Source organism: Barbus barbus (genome assembly GCF_936440315.1).
Source record: "Barbus barbus genome assembly, chromosome: 27".
Taxonomy (NCBI): Eukaryota; Metazoa; Chordata; class Actinopteri; order Cypriniformes; family Cyprinidae; genus Barbus; species Barbus barbus.
Genome location: NC_136755.1, coordinates 7,970,201 through 7,993,045, shown reverse-complemented (window position 1 = coordinate 7,993,045; position 22,845 = coordinate 7,970,201). Strand labels below are relative to the sequence as shown.

The window sequence follows — 22,845 nt, the reverse complement described above, 5'->3', positions numbered from 1 at the left end:
GCAAGAGAGAGGTGAGGCGACACAGAAAGGAAAAATGACATGGAAAAGCAGCCTGTGCTATCAGTGTAATTCACTACATAATCGGTCTCTTATTAACACATTTTATTTAATGTTGTTTTGATTCACATCAAAGCGCTAAACGAGAAAGCACTCTCACCTGCATAATGAGTTAACCATTCTCATGAGTGGGTTATGCTGAAATATTCATATTCACCAAAAAACTTCTCTTGAAAGTGTAAAATAAAATTACTGTCTATTTTATGGTTCTCTAGGGATCAAGCAGCAAGCGATGCTTTTCAGAGACTGTTGCTAAAAGGGAATGTTCACCCAAATATCACAATTTCTCTTGAAGTGAAATACGGCCAAGTATGGTGACCCATACTCAGAATTCGTGCTCTGCATTTAACCCATCCATAGTGCACACACAGCAGTGAACACACACACACACACACACCGTGAAAACACACCCGGAGCAGTGGGCAGCCATTTATGCTGCGGCGCCCGGGGAGCAGTTGGGGGTTCGATGCCTTGCTCAAGGGCACCTCAATCGTGGTATTGAGGGTTGAGAGTGCACTGTACATTTACTTCCCCCCTCCTACAATCCCTGCTGGCCTGAGACTCGAACCCGCAACCTTTGGATTACGAGTCTGAATCCCTAACCATTAGGTCACAACTTCCCACGACTTGTGTGCTTCTACTGCAATTTGCTATTAAAACAAGCAAGAGCCAATGAAATCAGTCACGTCAAACCCAGTACTGAATGATAAATAAGGGTGCTTTCACACCTGCCTCATTTAGTTCGGTTGAATCGCACTAGAGTTCGTTTTCCCTCTTCGTGCGGTTTGTTTGGGCAGGTGAGAAAGCAGCGATCACACTCCGAGACCTCCTTGAAGAGGTGGTCTCGGCACGCAAGCGGTATCATAATTCATAACGGGAAATATGTTATATAAAAAGCAGCAGTCAGTGTCTTTTGTGTCTAGCAGTCAAGCGCTTTGAGGACCCAGAAAAGCACTATATAAATGTAACAAATTATTATTTTGTGAATGCAAGTGAGAAATTTTGATTTTGTTAGTGAGAGTATTTGTTATGGCAGTTGAAAACCAAAGAGCACCTCTTCATATTAAAATGTTGTGTAATTAATTACTCTTCTTCGTGCATTACAAGAATGCTGTCCTGACGAAGCCTCGATTCGCGCTGGCTGTAACTGCATTTTATATATATATATATATCTATATATATGCATGTATGCATATATATAGATATAGACGTGTGATATAGACTTCCCACTATATATATTTTCACAGATATATATCTGTGAAAATATAATTATATATAGTGGGAAGTCATGGCCTAATGGTTAGAGAGTCGGACTTGTAATCCAAAGGTTGTGGGTTCGAGTCTCGGGCCGGCAGGGATTGTAGGTGGGGGGAGTGAATGTCCAGCGCTCTCTCCACCCTCAATACCACGACTGAGGTGCCCTTGAGCAAGGCACCGAACCCCCAACTGCTCCCCGGGCGCCGCAGCATAAATGGCTGCCCACTGCTCCGGGTGTGTGTTCACGGTGTGTGTGTGTGTGTGTGTGTGTGTCACTGCTGTGTGTGTGCACGTTGGATGGGTTAAATGCAGAGCACGAATTCTGAGTATGGGTCACCATACTTGGCTGAATGTCACTTCACTTCATATATAGATAGATATATTAGAGAGGAATGACAGCTACATTCGTTTTGCGTTTGCCAGGACAGCTATAAAGCCGCAATAAGCCCGCGGAGCAAACTTGTCAATCAATCTTGATGAATGACGCAGAGTAAACAAGTGAACTCTGACCAATAAGAGGACAGCTTTACTCACATGTGACTTGCATAAACACATTTTGGTATGCTTTGCAATGTTGCCGTGTGAAAGCGAACCGAACCAAGAAGAAAATGCAACAATGTAACAAATTAATCCCTGTTTCGGAACAAAGCAAACGATCTACAGGTCTGAAAGCACCCTAAGACTGTCCACAATACATTCTCAGAACCCTCCCCACAAAAAACACATAAAAGCTAAAACTTACATTTTATTTACACTTATTTACCCCAAATGGTATATATAAATTCCTTAAAGGTACATATTAGTACTTCTTAAAAAAGGTACCTGTTTTTTTTCAGAGTGTTGAAAAAAAAACCTTTAAAAAATAGAACTGTAAAATGATTTCAGTGTTGTTATTGTTAACTAAAATTGAAAATATTTATTATATAAAATATAAAATATTAAAAATTAGAAATGTTGCATTGGCAGCTAAGTTAATTAAATATGTTTAGGTTGAAGTATTAAAATGACTAAAACTAAAATAAATATAATAAAGTTATATAGAAATATATAAAAAAAAATAATAAAAAAAAAAATAACAAAATAAAAATAAAATTCTTCTTATTTTTATTTATATATTAATTAATTAATATTATTAAACTTTTGGGGAGTTGCAGCACATGACATGAGGCTTTTCTGCAACATAACATCAGGACAAATTGTTGATAATTTTATGACATAATGGCTTCCGAAAAAAATCTAAATGAATTTTAATTCAGATTTTAAAAACAGGTTCATCACTAAAGAGGTGTATTCCCATCATTGTATGTATGAATTTAATTGTTGGATTTGGAAATGGATTTTTTAAACAAGTGAATAGATATAGTCAAAAAATAACATTGATTACACCTTCAGAGCATTGTGTTTGACCTCTGACCTTTAGGGCTGAGACAAGGGTCTTCCAGGTAGAAGATGCCCTTCAGCAGGGCGAGTTCCTGCAGGATGATGCCAAAGCTGTAGACGTCACCCTTCTGTGTCCCACATGCAGGTGGGTTGTCAGCACGCAGAAGCTCGGGGGCTGTCCACAGCTTGCCTGCGAACGCAAACATGGATGTTACATCTTCACATGCACACAATCTGTATCTACGTGTTGCCACGGTACTCACGTGCATAGAAAGTGTGCATGTCCTCCAGGTTGTTCTCTTTGTGGAAACTTTCCAGGCCATAATCGGTTATCTTCAGCACAAAGCGACTGTCCACCACGCAGTTGGAAGACTTCAGGTTGCCATGGGAAACAATGACGCTGTTGTGGAGGAACGCCATTCCCTGAGTGGTGAAAAGATGACAGTCTTACAAAGACATCTGACAGCATCCATCGTATTTACCAACACCACACCATAAAAATATTAATTACAGACTCTTTTGCAACTGCAATATGCTTTCTGGAGTCATAATTTGCTCATCAGGGAACTGACATCCACATGAACCATTTCAAATTACACACGTCTCAAAACCACCCCTATAAAATGTCTCACTGGAGCGAGCCTCAATTTAACCGATAACTATATATTAAAAAATGCAAAGCAGTTTGATGTGAAAGATTTATATTTTAGTGTTCTTTGACAAGCATCATTAAAACACCAAGACTTCATTCCCTTTCCTCCTGAGATTAAGAGCAGAAGAGTCTCTGATGTGAAATGCTCACCTTAACAATGTCATTGATCAGAGAATAGCGAAACATCCAGTCCAGCGTGATTCCTTCACTCTCCATGAGGTCCTACAGGTCTCACACACACACACACACACACACACACACACACACACACACACACACACACACACGCACCATGATGGAGAGCTCATATGGAGAGTTCATGCTGTCAGTTATGTGTTATTATATTTTCACATTTTATAGCTAAAGTGTGTAATTTTCTTGTTAAAACACTTCTTATCCCAGTTTGAATGTGCAGAGTGAACTCTAAGCAAGCCGTTTGTAGACTGACTTTGAAGAGTGTAAACACTGTGGTGCTTTCAAAACATTGCTGTTTGTTGGAGCAATTTGACATAGCAACACGGGCTCAACCAATAGTATTACTTTGGGGGCGGGGCTGATGATATTTTATCTCACAACTCTTGTAATTACGGCTTTTATCGAGCATGAGGGAGGCGAATGGTGCTTCTCAAACGGAAGGCTGCATCCTCAAATTCTCAATCTCAAAACCGACTCGTTTTCTTTCAGTTTATTTTTGTGAATTTAAATGTGCAGCCTTCGTAGGATGCAGCCCTCCATTTGAGAGGCACCAATAGATAAGCTTTGTTGAACTGAAAAAGCTCTGAATGAGGAGTCGATTCCTCTTGATGGCGACTTTCGATTCCCAACGCCTCGGAATCGATTCCCAGCCCTATCTAGTGGTACATTTAAGTCCTTCTAGGAAGTTGGAAGTCGAAATTACGACATCAGGTGCATTCAAATCACTTAGGTTGGAGCGAGGAGGTGACGTTTCTACAAAATTTTCTACGATTTTATTTAAACTTTACATCTACAAAATGATGAATAAACCCTAGTCCTAACACTAGTCTTCATCAGATTTATGAGGGTGCTCTAAATTGAATTGGAATTGTTTTATACTATGGTATTTTCTACATGCAACTTAAATAGGCTATTTTTATTGTAAACTAAAAAAAATCATTCATTTGAACAAATTTATTATTAATACAAAGGCTGCATCCATTGCATCATTTTTTTCACACCGTGAAACCCCAAAATTAGAGGTATCCCTCTTATAATTACTAATGTATATGTTACAAGATCTTTTCGACATATTTGAGCATAAGGAACAACAATTTTGGGGCAGTTAATTTCATATTTTGTTGCTGATTTGAAATGTGTAATTTAATAGTGAGCTCATAAAGCAGTTTTTGAGATTTCAGGATTCCCCCATTCATTTAGATAGGACTTGGTCTTGGATGCCCGAAATAGCTGCCCGGAGGCGTTTCAAATATGGCTGTAAACTTTCCTTGAAAGGGACTTTGATTCGACTCCAGAAGAGTTTGATATTAGCATGTTGCTAAGCTAACAAAATATATTCTAATAAAGCACAAAATACATAGCACAGACAAATATTATTTAAATTATATTAAACAGTTTTTAATCTACTTTTTGTACTGATTTAAATACATATCTCGCTATTTACACTTAGATGCTATTTACACAAAGTGCAAACAGCATATTTTGTTAGAGAGAGATGCTATTTACACTAAATGCAAATGGCAATAGATGCTATTTACACTGAGTGCAAATAGCTATAGATTCTATTTACACTATGTTAAAGGTGCCATAGATTGCATTGATACAATATTTTAAATTGTTCTCCGATATCTACATAGAAGGTATGTGGCTTAGGTAAGGGCAAAAATTCTGAAAAAACGGTTTTACCTGTGCATTTACAACCCTAGGATTTGTCCCTAGAATGAAACGGTCTGTTATTGGCTTATTTGGAAGGGTCATGAATAATAATGCTGAGCTCTGCTCTGATTGGCTGTTTCACAGTGCGGCTCATTTCGGTAGCTCACAGGAAGGAAACACAAGGAGAAAAATTTATATTTCAATACTTTCTCGCGCAGTTATATCGTTGGGGATTAAACTGTATATAAAATGCGGGCATCAGGAAGCAGCTATTGATATGCTGGGCATTGAAACTGCTTTCAAATGCACGATCGCTTTTTAGTTTCTCTTTCGAGATTCGCGATCTGAATACAGACACTAACTCATCCCTGCATTTCACATCCCCTGCACAGCCTTCGCTGTTGTCCTTGCTTGTTTCTTCACAATACCTGCAGAACTTCTGATGGTTCAGCTGGCGGCTGGCACAGAACATGGGCGGGTATATGCAAATGTTGGGGGCGTAACTATTAGTGATCCCGACTGTTACGTCACAGTAGGTGTTATGTTCTGATTCGCTTATTTTTCAGTGGTCTTTTTTATTCACGAGATTTACATAAGAAGGAAGAAACAATGGTGTTTGAGGCTAACGGTATGTCATTTCCATGTACAGAACTCTTATTACTCAACTGTGCCAAGGTAAATACAGTTTTCCATTCTATGGCACCTTTAAAATAGCAAGATTTTCTGCTATTTATATACTACTTATTGCAAATAGTGGCAATTATCTGCACCTCAGTATTGTAGTACATTATAAAACAGTACACAGTAATAACGAGTGTAAATGATAGTTTTAATTCAAATTATGAAATGGATGCCACCTTATTGGGACAATAAGCCCTCCCTACACCTACCCTAACCTTACCCGATACTTTATTTTGAAAATAAATGCCTTTCCGACACGATATGAGATTTGAAAAGGGAGAAAAAAAAGTTTGGCAAAAGGCGGTTTCGAACTTAAAAAGCACACGCCTTACCATCTACGCCACTGAAACTGATGTGAAATGAGCATCTTTTTTCAGTGTTGACTGTCCCAATCACATGTTGGTGGGCGGAGTTAGTGTAAATAGCCTTTGCTAACAAGGCGGGCAAAAAACAAAAAAATTTTTGAAAACAAAAAATAGATTAAAATGTATAAATAAATTGAAAAAAAAATTACGTAACAAATGAACTGAAAATATAAAATGATTAGCTAATCAAAAATATTAATAAATATTATTACATACGTACATAACATTGCACTGAGCAAATCACAGTGCATTCTGTGTTTGTCCTATCTGTCAAAGATACATGCAGTTGCCTTAGAGGAAGATATCTTAGAAGGCAGCATAATTATTCATGTCAGAAATATGTCTTAAAATAGAAGCAAGTAGTGATGATTCTTTTTGTGTTTGTGAACATTTGTGTCTATACATTTAAAAAATACAAAAAATGTTTAATTAAACACTTAAATGTTTTATGTATTTATTTATGTATGTATTTGTTTGTTTATTTATGCATGCAGTAAAAAGGTTGGCAAAGCAAGTCAAAATTTGAATCCTTATTACTGAGCCCTGCTTGGTGAAACAAAAAGTGTTGCATAAACACGAGTCATCTATTAATACATCAACTGTAGGTGCAGTAACTGTGAGCAATGGCGTTCGTGAGTGTTCACCTGTAAGCTTCCTCTAGGGCAGTACTCAGTAAGGATGCAGATGTTGGGTGTGTCGATACAAGCGCCAATAAAACGCGTCAAGTGTTCATTCTGTACATCACGCATCTATTATAGGAGGAGAAAGGAACAGAAGGGAAAAGAGGAGGGAGAACAGCATGATGAGGAGAGGACAAAGAGAGAGAGAGCTGTTTAGTCCCTCTTTTCCATCAGTCCCTGGCTATTAATATCTCCCAGGACATCATATAAACTTAATTAAGGCACCTGGCAAAAAGCACAAAACGGCATGGACGCACACTTACATGTTTGAGTTCAAACAGCACTTTCCTGGTGAGCTCGATGCGTTTCTTGTTGACATACTTAATGGCTGTTATGTTTCCCTGGAAAAGAGGCATGAACGCACATTAGTTTCACCCTGATTGCTATCGTGGACTTAGCAAAGAGCTGGAGGGCTTTGGGGACGGATAAAAAAATGCCCCATCATTTAAGAGAAGAAAAATAGCAACATAATGCGTTAATTAAGCATCATCCTAATTAATGGGGAAAATGATGACATGTGGACATGAATAGAGCTCATCCTCAGGGGTTCTGCTTAATTGGAGAGGAACAATAGCTCATCCGTTGAAGAACGAGCCCATTAGCCAGGGCACGCCGATGGCTTTATATAGGAGATCCAAAGATGAACCCTTCCATTATTTGACACTTCTGTTGCTAGGCAAGATTTGTGATTTATTTACTTTCAAAACAGCACACAGCCTGCAACAGGATCACACAACCCACAGCAATAGAATGAAAAGGTAAAACAAAACAGAACTGGAAGTGGGCGGGGCTTAGTAGACCAGATGTTGTCTCTAATTAGGGTGGCACGTGAGAAGGTGGGATCTACAGAGATTGATCAAAGTGATGCAAATATGCGCATGTTAGGTGTGTTTGTTTGTTCGACTTGAAGTGGCACTGCGCAGACCAATCATTGTATGACACCAAAGTACCGTGAGAGTAATTCGAAAGCATATGAAACTGTCTGCTCTGCTCTCTATAGCTCTCACGAATGTCATACAGTGATCGATCTGCACAGTGTAAACAGCCAAACCTGGATATTTGAGGCAATAGAAATCCTGGCAAGGACGTGTCCTGTAAAAATGGCCCGTATGGTCACCCTATCTCTAATTGGTCACAATGAATGGGTCTAAATAAAAAACATACTATTTTGACTATTTTTAGTTCAACCCTAGTGAAAAGGAAGTACAATTATCGTTTCTATTTATATCAAAAGCAATTAGTTGAACTTTAGAGTGATTTTTGACCCAGTTAAGCAGAACTTAAGTACACTTTCATATATAATTTCAGAATTACTTCTATTGTCTTTGAAATATGGTTAAAGTGCATTGCCGAATTCAGTGACAAACATTTATGGTAAACTAAAATTTAATTGAATTTCTATTGAAAATTGTATACCATATTTAAATATATTTGTAGTGATGAAGTTGCAATTTATTACATATAAGGCCAGATTTACTAACAGCTTGCACTGGCGCAAACTGTCTTTAGGCATTAAAATAGTACTGTCAGGATTTACTAAAGAAGTGTAGTCTTTAGAATTATCGCTGAAAATGCATGGACACAGTTTTGCGCCTAACCTTATTGAATATGCATTTGTAGGAGTTTCCCTTTCAGATCCAAAATTATGGGAGGAGAATTTTAAAATGAATCATGCAAAGCAATTTACTAACGTTTGCGCTCGTCAAATTACGGGTATTTGCACCATTATTTAACGGCCAAAAAAAGCATGTCTTAAAGCAGGCGGTAATTTGCGCTGCTCTTGGTAGATTGCGCTGGTCATTATGGAAATGTTCTGGTTGCGTTTGTGTTCTTTAAGGTGTGCATTGTTAGTAATCACCTGCAGAATTTTCCCCTCCCATCGACGCTAATTTACCCTGTTTAGTAAATCTGGCCCTTAAATACCTTAAAATATATTATACGTTATACCACTTTTTAGCTAAAAATTTAATTACTTAAACTGTGATAAATCTGAAAACACCTGGCAGATTATTACTGTCCTAGTGAATACTTTGGAAAAAAAAAAAAAAGAAAATAAAGTTATATAAGTTTATTATTATAAAAAATGCAAAACACAATTTTTTTAATTTGATATGAAATATATATATTTTTCAAACCATGTTGTACTCTAAACCTGCGTGAAAATTAAAGCAAGTTGTGTTCCACATTTGAGGCTGATATCTTAAAAATGAGCTCTCAGTAAGCTTTTGATTGAGTGCAGTACCAAATATTTCCACTAGATTAAATTACATATTTTTTGTGTCTTCACATAGCAAGTTTCATATGGAAGCCCATTTCCACCACTGAAAAAAAAAAAAGAAAAAAAAAAAAAAAAAAGGTTATTGTGACTTTCTCGCAATTCTGACTTTTTTTCTCGGAATTGTGAGACAAACTTGCAATTGCGAGTTATAAAGTCAGAATTGCACAATATAAACTCGCAATTGCGAGTTAAAGACCAGTTTTGGGGGGGGGGGGGGGGGGGGGGGGACTGACATGTTCTCAGAATTAAGAGTTTATATCTCAAAATTCGGAGAAAAAAAAGTCAGAATTACGAGTTTATTTCTCGCAGTTCTGACTTTTTAATTTGCAATTGCTTGTTTATAATCACACAATTATGAGAAAAAAGTCAGAATTGTGAGATAGAAAGTCGCAATTACCTTTTAAAAATTTTATTCAGTGGCGGAAACGGGCTTCTATAGTTTCGTACCATTCAGATGAAGTAACAAAAATAACATGCTTTGTTTTAACAAGGCTAATAAAGTGGCAACTACAATTTTACTTAAAAATTTCTCCAAGAAAAGACAAAACATCTTGAAATTTGAATGTGATCCAGTGGAGGGGCTGTCATAGACCCCCTTAAGGAAGGAAATATAAGAAACAGTTATTAGCCAACAAGATCTGCATCCACCCCTCACCACCAAACCCTTAATACCTTGTAATAGCCAGTCTTGGCATAGATCTGGAAGTTTCCCTCCATGGTCATCAGCGAGCCGTAGTTAGAGCCTCTCTGTGTGTGGAGGGATGAATAAGACATGTGCAGCTTTACTCAAACTATAGGAAACTATTGGAAATGACAGGGTGTGTATGTGTGTGTGTGCGTTTCTCCTCACCAATGATATGGTTAGTTTGCTGCAGGCTCTGCGCAGCACCTTCTCCATGTTACTCATCTGAATGTCCTCCCAGTGCACACGCCACAGCTGAGCGGTCAACTCATTCTCCAGCTTCAGCTTCCTGATGCCGCCGAGTGACGGACAGAGGAAGAGACAGAGAGGGAAAGAAAGAAGAGTAAAAATAAGCAGAGGAGAGGGACAATGAGAGATGGGATGCAACTGGGAAAAACATCAGATGAAAAATTGTAATAAATGAGAAGAACAACACTGATTTGGCATAAATGTTAAATAATACAAATCAATATGTGCATGACTGTCACCACCAACATACAGTGTATTGAATTTAGGTAACAATATGATTCTCAATAATCAATATCGTTAAAACAGCTTTAAAGTGGCACTGATAAAATATCCTTCAGAGGAAAAGAACTTATTAGCATTTGCATGATTATCAAATAATAACCGAAGCATGCAGATATTCAAAGAAATAATACAGAGCACAACAAACAATCTAACTGTTGGGTTACTCTACTATTGTTGCGTTTACATCTAAAAAAAAATATTCAATCAATCAACATGTGCAACTTCCCATGGTATATTAACTAATTTAACACACTAATTTTCATTCTCATTTCACACAAGCCCTCACAAAATAAATAGATAATATTAGAAATAAACGGACTTTTCCATTGACAGACTCTCTACTTTGTCAAAGGTGTCAATATTTTTCATGAATTTATCTTAAAATAATAGTATTTGTGTTCATACCATTTAAATTTGTCAGAATGTTACAATAAATCTTTAATTTCAATAAATAATAATTTTACATGTAAAATTTTGTGGTATAAACCAAATCCTTATGCACAGGAAAGAAACTTCTTCTGAGAAGGCATTTCATAGACACTTTAATTATGAGACAATTTATTAAAACATCATTTTCTAGATAGGAAATGTGTACATTGCAGTTGGATATTTTGCCGTTTGAAAGTGAGCAACAGCATCTGCCAGAGCAATTGTAGGTTTGGTTAGTTTGGTTTTCATCAAAAAGAGGCAGATAAAAATCACAGAAACAGAAGATCATCAATGCACAATATATGACAGTCTAAAGCAGGGCTCTCCGGTCCAGCCTGATCTCACAGGAAAAAAATAACTATTTTACAAGATGACGATTACGTACGATTACCATTATGGTATGATACGATTACACATGATTTTCAGAATAAAAGCATGAAGACCAGCCATTACATTCAAATGAGATTGTGTACAAATACCACTTCGCCACAAATTCGCCAAAATGTAAAATAGTTACAAATTTCCATGAGGCTGTGTTGTTCAACCTTAAAGTGAGTGAGAGCTATTTGAAAGGATGAAACGATCTACTTGATTGATATACCATCTGTGTCTTTGGATTATGCTTCAGGATGACAATAACACACTGTTGCTGTTTTCACTGTTAAATCTCTTGATATCCTGCGTCAATGAATATAATTCCCTTTCAGTTGGTCACTTTGACAAGCAAAATTTGCATAGCTGGCCATGGCCCAGATATTCGGGTATAAATTGTTCATAACACACTCATAACTTCAGTAATTTTTGGCGCTTTGTATAGGGACCCCTAGTGCTGGAACTTTGACACAACGTCGAAGTGACCGACTGAAAGGGAACGTCTCAGTTACGTATGGTAACCCTTGTTCGTTTACTGCCATTGCTGACCTCTTCATCATTTTAGCCCATCAGATAAAATTGGGTAAAATGAGAAACAAAAATTCTAAAATGACTTCTATCTTAGCTATTTCAGGTGAAAGCTGAATGGGGCTCTCCGTGTGTCATAATACATCATAATGTCTGAGTCATTTTTATATCAATTTATATGATTGAAACATTTGCAAATGAAAACTCTGAAAGTATACTAAACTATAAAAATATTTAATATTTTCAAATGTTAAATGAAATGTTAAAATAGCTCTTATAATCTCATCCAAGTATTATGAAAAATAAGTGCTATTAAATATAAATAACATGAATGCTATAGGATCTACATCATATTTGGAGAACAGCTGAAAATGTGTTTTTTTAATAAAGCTCAACCTTACAACTTAATAGAAATCATATGCATTTCATGATCACATATGGTATAAAGTGATGAAGTCATTGTCATGTCTCGTCGCTCGCTCTCAGTATAGACATTGTGTTTGTCTGCACGGGTTTCAACTGACCTGTATATGAAGACTGTGACCGTTACGATGATGATAAAAATGAAGCACACCACTATGGAGATCATCTGGTGCATGGTGACCGTCTCTGAGGAACAAAACCAAGAACACAATCTCCACACATCTGAATTTCATTATAGTTCACACAGACAGCAGTAAGACCTGCTGAAATCATTTCATTCATATTTTATTCTGACCTCTTCTGTTTCTTTCTCTGCCACAGATGTCAGTATCTGCTTTAAAGATAACTTTATGAAACTGACAAAAACTCAAATGCATGATGAGAGCAATGTAAGACAATTTTTCATGAAAACATGCTAAATTTATTCAGATGGGTCATCACTACTATGTAGTAGTTTTCATCATGCATGGTCTTACATTTATAAAGAAGATAATATTAGTGTTTTTAATACAATATCCCTAATGCAGGATACTGTCCAATAGGTTGGGGTCAGTCTGTTTTTTTTTTTTTTTTTTTTTTAAAGATTAATACCTTAATTCAGCAAGAGCAAAAGAAATGGATTAAGTGACAGTCAAGCTAGTTATAATGTAACAATTTATATAGTTGTATATTGTTGTTATTGTGATTTTTGAATTTTCTATTCATCAAAAAAATCCTGAAAAAATATCACAAAAATATGAAGCAGATTTTGTTTCAGTGAATTTTTTTACTGCTGGTGCACATTTACCAAACAGGACCCGTGCAGGACTCTGCTTTACTCTGTGTTATTACATTACATTATTTAAATGTAATTATTAAATTTCAATTATTTATTCAAATTAATGTTTACAGTAAATGAATAATTTACTCAAACTGACTAAATAAATATTGCAAATATCTCGCCTTAGACAATACTTTCCCTAAGTATGTACACTACACAAATATTTTTAAGAAACAAATTACAGTAATTCACCAAATTTTCCTGCTCCAAATGTTGTGTTACTAGTGACCAGACTGACTTACTACAGTTGAAATTTTGCCAACATCTTCCTCACTGTACATGCAGTATATAATTATTCTTAAGAAATTACTGTAATTACTGTTTTCTCCAAAGTTTGTAGTACATTCCTAGTGACTAGACTGACTTACTATAGGTGAAATTTTGCTAATACCTCCCTTAATGTACATAAAGTACATCGATATTTTATAGTACAACCTTTGGAACATGAAAAATTTCTTTTTGGGGACTTACAGATTTTTTTTGTTTTTGTTTTAAATAATTGTAAATTGTACATACAGTAAGGGAGATATTGGCAAAATGTCAACGTACTACAACCTGTAGAACATGAAAAACCCTTATGTAGTTTTTTCAAAAAATATATTTGTGTACTGTACATACCATAAGGGAGATATTGGCAAAATCTAACCTGTAGTAAGTCAGTTTTGTACCTAGCAACATACTACTGTTGGAACATGAGAAAAAAAAAAAAAGTAAATAATTGTGTACTGTACATATATAAAAAGGCCGGTATTGGCACATCTGTAGTAAATCACTATGAGCAATACAAGCTTTACAATTTGAAAGTGTGTTATTTTAAAAGTTAAAAGTCATTTTAATTTAAATACATTGGACGTTTTAACCCAGTCGGTGGAATTGTCAGACGGCCCCTTTGGTGCGAAAGCGCGTCAATGCTTTCTCCGGTTTACATTTGCAGCAACAATACACCAAGGCAGTTCCCTTCCAGGAACTCGAGCTGCGTCGAACGCTACGGGGAACGCCCTCAGCGTGACCGCGCTCTGAACCAGAGTGTAAAATGTCCAATGAAAGGGCGAGACGTCATAGGCGGTGACGTCACTGACCGGAAAGCATATAAGCACGTGCGGTGGAGCCGGCGTTTGCTTTTTGTCATTCAGCAACCGCTTCTCTGTCTGTGTGTATTGTCTTTGCATGTTGTGAGTCTTATTTAGTGTTGTTTGTCCTGCACAATCACTTAAGTAGGCTCCAGCAATATGTGCAAGCACTGGGGCGATAGCAGATCGCATTCTGGGCTGTGTGTTCCTCCCTACACAACATTATATCACTGCTTGGGATGCACGCAGTCTGTGTGTGGTCTGCTTCAGAGCAGAGCGCGCAGATTCAGCTCTCGAGGGAGCTGACTGCCCGTTTGTGAGCTTTTTCATTTCTTACGCCTGCTCTCTGAAGGCTCTCTTTGAAAAAGAAAAAGAGAGGAGTAGTTTCACTAGCCTTGAATGAAGACGGGCGAGCCCGTGTCTTCTTCCTTTCCTAGACCTGTCTTCCTCCGAGGAGGTGGACGCGTCAATGAAACAGTGCTTGCACAAGCATATTATGAATGAGAACGGCGCGCAGTCAGCTCTAAAAAAAAAAAAAAAAAAAAGGGGGCTGGTTGTGTTTCTCTCCGCTGTACATCTCACATTCCCGCCGCTGCTGAGGCACGGCGGCGAGTGTGAGTGCGGGGATCGCAGCGCGCGTTGCCGAGGCAACGCGTGCGTTATTCTCATTCATATCAGAGCGTTGCCCTTGCGTGGCGTTGTCTCTGAAGGCTCGCGGCTGCAGGTCAGGCTGGTGCGTGTCTGCACACCGAAAAAAAAAAAAAAGAGAGAGTGTTGCAGGCGCACCAAGCTGACGTACCTGCTTAGAGAGCTGGATGAGGGATTGGGCTCAACTTGATTGAATTATAAATTGGTCTCTGAGCTCCCTAGAAACGCTGTCTGTGGTCGACCCTATCTGACATGAAGGAGAAGATAGGGTTTTCCTCATGGACGCCCCGCTTGCGCCTTCTGGCCTGTTCGGCGACTACGTCAATTACGTCGTCGACAGGTACCAGGAGGCTCGTAGACAAGCGGCGGCGTTTCAGCGGTTTCTCCCTCGCCTTTCTCCAGCTCAGGGGGCTGCTAGGCGGGAGCAGCCCTCGCCGCGTGCCAGCCCCTCTTTAGAGAGGCGCAAAACAGAGCGTGGCTACTCACACCCCACCGAGGTGGGGCCGTGGCAGCTAACGCTCTGGGTCGGGGACCTCTAAGGCTAAGCCGGATCTGCGGACCGTTCTTAAGTCTAAGGGGGTTCTCGGCCAAGAAGCCTACGGGCGTGGGAGATCAGTCTGCCAACCCTGCCAGAGTTCCAGGGCGCAGCTGGCTCCAGCGAGCAATGTTCTCAGTTCTTCCGCCCCGAAGTGTAGCGGAGCTGGGAAGCTCGCCACCCCTGCGGGGGTCCCTAGAGCTCCTGGTTCGGCCGTCTCCTGCCGGTCCTCCGCTTCAGGGCACCGAGCCAGCAGCTCTAGGCACGCCAGAGGCCAGTCTCGAGAGACTGGTTCCCTTAGGAGACCATCAGGCAGCGTGGGAACTACTGCCGATGTGTCTCTTTGGGTCCTGCCTTGCAGGGTCTGGTTCTTCAGCTTGGTCTTCCTAGGAATGACGCGGGTCTGAGGACCGTCATTCATTAGGGGGCTGAGGCTGAGGCAGTCCTGGTGCTGTGCCTAGGACTTACGAGGGCAGACCCCTCTGGGGCAGATCGGGTGTCCGTCTCCCCCAGTGCCCTCGGGAGAGCAGTCTGCCAACCCTGCCAGAGTTCCAGGGCGCAGCTGGCTCCAGCGAGCGGTGTTCTCAGTTTCTTCCGCCCCGAAGTGTAGCGGAGCTGAGAAGCTCGCCACCCCTGCGGGGGTCCCTAGAGCTCCTGGTTCGGCCGTCCCCTGCCGGTCCTCCGCTTCAGGGCACCGTGCCAGCAGCTCTGGGTACATCAGAGGCCAGTCTCGAGAGACTGGTTCCCTTAGTAGACCATTTAGGCAGCGTGGAAACTACTGCCAATTGGATCTCATTGGGTCCTGCGTACTGTAGAGAAAGGCCTTTTGTATTCAGTTCGGCGCTCCGCCACCGCCTTTCAATGGGGTGATTCCCACGTGCGTGGTCCCCCAGCAGGCTCTGATCATGGAACAGGAAGTAGACACTCTCTTGGGGAAGGAGGCCATCGAGGTGGTCCCTCCTCACGGAAGAGAGTCCGGGTTCTACAGCCGGTACTTCATTGTTCCAAGGAAGGATGGTAGATCTGCGTCAGTTGAACCGCTCAGTCATGTCACTGAAGTTCAGGGTGCTTACACTCATCAGTCGTGTCTCAGACCAAGTCCGAGGACTGGTTTGTCACGATGGATCTAAGGACGCATATTTCACGTCTCCATCCTTCCCTCTCACGGGAAGTCCCTCAGGTTTGCTTTTAGGGGCAAAGCTTACCGATATTGGGTTCTTCTCGTTGGCCCTGCACTCGTACCCCGCATTTTACATCAACGATTGGTTGATTCTGGCTCGATCAGAGCAGGTGGCGACTCGGCATCGAGATGTCGATCTCGCGCACATGAAGGGGTTGAGACTGAACGTCAAGAAAGTGTGATTTTCTCCAGTAACGAGAACCACTTATCTAGGCGTGGTGTGGGATTCGACCACGATGCAGGCACGTATGTCTCCTGCTCGGAGCGAGTCGATCCTCACCTCAGTCAAGAGAGTGAAAGAGGGCCAGTCACTCACTGTCAGGCAGTTTCAGAAACTGCTGGGGCTCATGGCAGCTGCGTCCAACGTGATTACTTTTGGCCTGCTGTACATGAGACCCCTACAGGGGTGGCTCAAGACCAATGGGTTCTCCCCGAGGGGAAACCCGCTTCGCATGATCAAGGTCACGCGGCGATGCCTACGTGCCTTAGACATGTGGAGCCAAGCTTGGTTCTTGTCTCAGGGCCCGGTGCTGGGAGCCTCTTGTCGCCGCGTAATGCTAGTGACGGACGCATCCCTCACCGGTTGGGGAGCGGTCATGAGTGGCCACCCTGCCCGCGGTCTGTGGAGCGGTCGCCATCTAACGTGGCATATCAATTGTTTGGAAATGTTGGCCGTGTTTCGTGCACCCAAGCACTTTCTCCCGGACCTAAGAGATCACCATGTGTTGGTGCGCACCGACAGCACAGCGGTGGTCTCTTACATCAACCACCAGGGAGGTCTGCGTTCGCGCCCCTTGTACAAGCTGGCGCACCAGATCCTTGTGTGGTCCCAGGGCAAACTTCGCTCGCTCAGAGCCATCGATATCCCTGGGTATCTCAATGTGGGAGCAGACATCCTGTCGAGGCAGGGGCTGAGGCCCGGGGAATGGATGCTTCACCCCGAGGTGGTGAAGCAGATATGGAGGTTTTTGGCTGTGCGACTCGAGAGTCAGCGCTATGCCCCTCTAGTTCCTCCAGCTCCTTTGGACTGGACGCTTGGTACAGACCTGGCCGAGGCTTCGTCTGTGCGGTTTTCCCTGATCGCTTTGCTCCCGGGAGTTCTGGATGGCAACATGGATCTGGCGAACAGGTTGGAGACGGGTTCGCCCTATCTCCTCCTGCATTCCCCAGATCTAGCGCTCTCGCTCGTGGAAGCCCGCGTGTGCGGTTCTTCCCCCTTTGAGTGAGAGCTCGCTATTGCTGCGTGCGTTGCCGAGGCGACGCGCGCATTACGTGTGGAAGTTCTGGCCTCTGAGGGGGCGCAGCTCATAGCTTCCGGTCTCTCAACTGAGGTTGCTGAGACCATCTTCCAATCCAGAGCTCCCTCTACGAGGAAACTGTATGCCCTGAAGTGAAAATATTTCACTTCTTGGTGCGGAGACCGCCACCTTGACCCAGTTAACTGCCCGTTTGGTACAGTGCTGCAGGTCCTGCAGGCCTGTTTCTCCGCAGGGGTAACTCACTCCACCCTGAAGGTTTACGTGGCGGCTTTATCGGCCTACCATGCCCTTCTCGGTGGCCTTACAGTGGGTCGACACCCCCTGGTTACATGTTTCCTCCACGGTGCGCTGAGGCTGAGGCCTCCTGTACGACGTGTCCCTACGGGGACCTGGCTGTGGTCTCTTAAGAGAGTGGGGATTTGTAGGCCCTTCATGGCCCCTTCTTATCTCGTCTTTGCCCCTGGTCTGGCCAAAGCATTTTTCTACCCTCGAGCGGGTTATTTCCTAGATCCCCTCTTCTATACCATGGCCTGTCGTGCTGCAGGCCCTCAGTCCTCCTCCCTTTCGGGAGCCTGACCAGCGAAAGCATAACTGTGTGTGTCCAGTGCGAGCACTGGACGCATACGTCCACAGAGCTGCCCTGTGGAGAAGGACGGACTAATTGCTAGTTTGCTTCGGTCCTCCTAAGCGGGGTCTGCCTGCTTCTAGGCAGACCCTTAGCAGGTGGATTGTGGATACTTTTCCTTGGCCTATGAATCTTCAGGCATCCCTTCGCCTCTGGGGCTTAAGGCCCATTCAACTAGGAGTATGGCGGCCTCCAAGGCCTTTCTGGCAGGGGTTTCGATGCAGGATATCTGCAATGCTGCGGGTTGGTCCACGCCCCTCACCTTTGTCCGGTTCTACGGTCTTGATCTCAGGGCCACTCCCGGCTCTTCTGTTCTCTCGCCCTCGTTGTGCTCCTAGTGATACACACAGGGCAGGTATTTGGAAGTCTGGTGGCGTTGGCATCTCGTTCCCCGTAGCGTTCGACGCAGCTCGAGTTCCTGGAAGGGAACGTCTCGGGTTACGTATGTAACCCTGGTTCCCTGAAGGGAACGAGACGCTGCGTCTCTAGGCCATACTTCCTGTATCCCTGCGAGCGGTTGCTTCATTCCTGGAAGCAAACGCCGGCTCCACCGCACGTGCTTATATGCTTTCCGGTCAGTGACGTCACCGCCTATGACGTCTCGCCCTTTCATTGGACATTTTACACTCTGGTTCAGAGCGCGGTCACGCTGAGGGCGTTCCCCGTAGCGTTCGACGCAGCGTCTCGTTCCCTTCAGGGAACCAGGGTTACATACGTAACCCGAGACGTTTTGAACTCTTTTATGTCGATATAAAGTGGTTGCTTACTGTTAAAACTAATCGTGGTATTGATATATTTGTAGGACTGTCGACTCTATAGATCAGTGGTAAAGGAAAGCAACGAAAATGCAGCGCGTTGCATTCTTCTGACCTCATTTGCTTTCAGTAAAGTGTGTTCTGAGATCTGAGGTCTATATCACTGTATTAGTTTTATCACTGAGGCGCGTTACGCATCGTTGGGGAATCCTGGAGAGTGACGGGGAACCCCAGTATTACAGCACAGCGTCACACAAGCCATGATACAAAGTTACAGAAACTAAGCAACCGAAATAATCAAAACTTCTACTTAGCACTTGCTCCATTTCTGCAAATCAGTTTTTGTAAATGAATGACTTGATCCACATATGGCCTTCATCAACAGCCGCTTGCGCCACCTGCTGGTGAGCGGCTGACATCAGCTGGAGATCATGCATCGGTGCTCTACTGCTATTCCTGCGGGTCCCGGATGTGTACCGCTGAATTTTCTGCCGAATTTTAACCGCTGAATTTGTGGCAGCTGTATTTGTAAATAAAATGACCGAAACTTGCCTGTCGAATATTATACATCGTATTTTTAAACAGATTGAATATTTTGGAAGTGAATTCTGTAAGGCGAATATAAATTATTGAATTTTTAATTATGAAAATGTGTGTGAAATATTATGAATTGAAATATTCACAGCTTAAATAAACAACTATGTTAAATTTCAGGACCTAAAAATGCAAGCCCTGGAAATAAAATGCAAGCACTGTTAATTGCAATGCTTTTTTTTCCCGATTTGTGGAATTCAGCATGCTTTATGTTTCAAAAACTATTGTCAGTATTCTGCTTCCATAAGGAAGACCTGTAAACGCAAGCGTGTTCATTAAAAATACTGTTAAAATTAAGCTGCAGTTAAAAATGGTGCTGCACAACAGGAATAACCCATTTAAGATGTCTTTTCTTGCTCCTTAGTGGGCTCTTTGAGGATCATTTTCAGTTGACGAGCGTTTCACACGCTCTCTCAATAATGATCAACGGCTGTGTGCTATCTTTTGGATCTGTTATTAACCTAAATTTAATTAAGTAACATTACAGAACTACATTAAAACAACATGAAACATGCCTTGATTTAATTATCACGTTAATCATTAACTCCAAATGTTTTATCTTGCTTACACATACACATTTTTGCATCTATTAACTCATCACTACAATCTTCATTTCAGAAGGTACTGATTCTACTTTGAAATATTTCAGTACGCTCACTTATAATGACAAACATTATTCAACATTTTATACTTCTATATATCATGCATGCAAATGTATACTTAATGTATTCTGAAAAATACTTATGTGAAGTGAAGAATAGTGTTCAGTCAGCCAGTCATTGTCACAAAATATATCTCAACAGTATTAAAATAAACTAATGATATGGCTGACTATATAATGTGTTGCTTATTGCATGGCTACTTATACATGCAAGGACATGAACTATTGATTTGAGTCTAATTTATTTTATTATGTGGGAAGGGGAACATGATTTTGGCTGAGTATAGTGGAGTCTGGTGTCTTTTCATACAGGTTTATGATTACATGAGTTTTATATAGGGCTGCACTCACTTGCCAGGCAGGCAGGGTTGTCGTTTTTGAAGCCACACAGTGGGTTATCTGGAGGTGGACTTCCCTTCAGCCAGTACACCTTCATCCCTGGCTCTAGAATCATCTGCTTCTGACTGCCATTATACACGGACACAATCTAGGACATACAGCCATCATTTCAGCAGCAGTGAGATGGGTTTAGCCAGTAATGTATTTTAAATGTGAAGAGGTATATGATCAGATGAAGGCCTCTGTACCTGATAAACTCCAGTATCCGTGTCGGTCATGTCCCATAGAGCAAAGTCAATCTCCCGATCGCCATTCTCATCCAGCTGAACGAGTCCGGTAACCCCTTTCAAGATTAAAAAACAAACATTAGATCAGAGGTTCATATAAAAGCTGGTGCGTCAGGCTGTGTAATGCATTTTGAGCCTTGCTTCATTGTTAGACACCCAAATTAACTCAAAAACTATTTAGTCATTTGGGCAGTAAAACATTCACTTGTGAAAAAGGAGTACACTTTAGCATATTTAAAAAGGATGCACAGTAAAAAGTTTTAAATAAAACTGATTAGTGAAGTATGTTCTACATTTCAGTTTTTCTACTTCAAAATTTCATGTTACTTTCTGTTCCTTTGTAACTGTTTGTGAAATTTACTAGACATTTTAGAGTGAAAATTGTAGCTACACCAAATATTATCAGTGTATTTACACAAATAATATACTTTAAAATAATATACTTAAGTGGGAACTGAATGTAATGTTTTCAGACACTTAATTGCAATAAATGAAAAATTAAATGTGCTAAAGAAGTGCTTGTTTTAACACACTACAGTAGGACTTAAGTACATCTGTATAAGAAAAGTCATAATTACTTCTTATGTCTTTAAAATATGGTTAAAATATACTGCTGAACGTACTGACAAGCATTTATGATAAACTAAAATATACTGTGAAGTCACTTTAATTGAAACTTCCATGTCACGCATTTAAATATATTTGTAATTACACATTTGTAATGATGACATTTCTAATTAGTACATATTAAACGTCATTTCAAATAACACACTACATTTAAAATCAAGTACTTTACATGTGCTTTAGTATGTTAGTCAACACATTTAAATAAGCGTACTTCTTTAAAGCACGACAAAAGATTATTAAAATATAATGATTTGAAATGTATTTTAAAGTAAAGCTTTTGAATTTACATTACTTCAAACTGCACATTTTAAGTAACATAGTAGTTGAGAAACAGTAATGAAAGTATACTCCACATACACTTAAGTGACCTTTTATTTCATTACTATAATATAATTATATTTTGTATTGCATCTATTTTTTTTAAATATAATTTTAAGTGTAAAATTAATACAGTTAAGCACACCACATTTTCACAAGTGTTGTATTGAGCATTTGGTCTAATTTGCACTGGCACATCGTTACTAATTCATCATGTAGCAGTTTAAATATCATTGATGGATGAACACAAGGCTAACGCAGTCAGCAGCAGATGCACAGCACCTGTAGGGAAAAAAGTCTTGGCCAAACCACACAGGGGAAATGCGGCTAAAAGATAATCACACCTCATTTATCCAGTAGATTTTCCAATCATTGACGCAGTAAGCACTGAGCAAGCACACTACGCTTCTTGCCAGTAATGTGACTCTTTCCCGGCACACAGCATTAATGCCCACAACCTGACTGCACTCTTCTGATGCCTGGCACCGAGCCTACAACACCTGAGTTCTGCTAACCCCTGCAGAGACATTCAATAGGCTGTGATTTAACAAGCCATGGCCAGTTTTTCATGGCTTATATTGCACAGTACAAAAAAACTAAACAAAACAGCAACTAACAAATGGCTTAACTTTTATGGTGGTGTTCTAACTTTTTTTAACTAGTTTTAGAGCATTAGATTATAAAAGCTTATTTCCGGAAACAAAATAAAAATATGAAAAAAGGTAATGTTGCTTTTTATCTCACAATTTTGACTGTTTTCCTTATAATTCAGTCTTTGTTTCTCAGAATTGCGAGTTTACATTCGAGCCCTGTGCGGGACTGTTTTCTTAAACCAGCACCCGCTCGGTCCCGCTGAATTTCTGACCAGGATATTTCTGCCCACTTCCGCAATCTGCATGCTCCACTGCCGCCCTCGCCCGCAATGTTTGTGTCCACTCCCGTCCGCTCCCATGAACTTTCC

At 40.8% G+C, this 22,845-nt stretch overlaps 1 protein-coding gene across 1 annotated transcript in view; it reads right to left on the bottom strand.

Annotated features, from left to right (window-relative positions):
• Positions 1–22,845, bottom strand: part of LOC306847666 (atrial natriuretic peptide receptor 1-like) — a 157,048-nt gene that overhangs the window by 37,615 nt on the left and 96,588 nt on the right. The window contains exons 6-15 of the mRNA XM_079381751.1: positions 20,901–20,995; positions 20,665–20,800; positions 12,268–12,352; positions 10,052–10,172; positions 9,874–9,948; positions 7,187–7,264; positions 6,888–6,992; positions 3,497–3,568; positions 2,958–3,117; positions 2,729–2,884 (exon numbers count right to left, since the gene is read on the bottom strand). Coding sequence (XP_079237877.1) covers positions 2,729–2,884; positions 2,958–3,117; positions 3,497–3,568; positions 6,888–6,992; positions 7,187–7,264; positions 9,874–9,948; positions 10,052–10,172; positions 12,268–12,352; positions 20,665–20,800; positions 20,901–20,995 — 1,083 coding nt within the window. The remainder of the gene's footprint in view (positions 1–2,728; positions 2,885–2,957; positions 3,118–3,496; positions 3,569–6,887; positions 6,993–7,186; positions 7,265–9,873; positions 9,949–10,051; positions 10,173–12,267; positions 12,353–20,664; positions 20,801–20,900; positions 20,996–22,845) is intronic.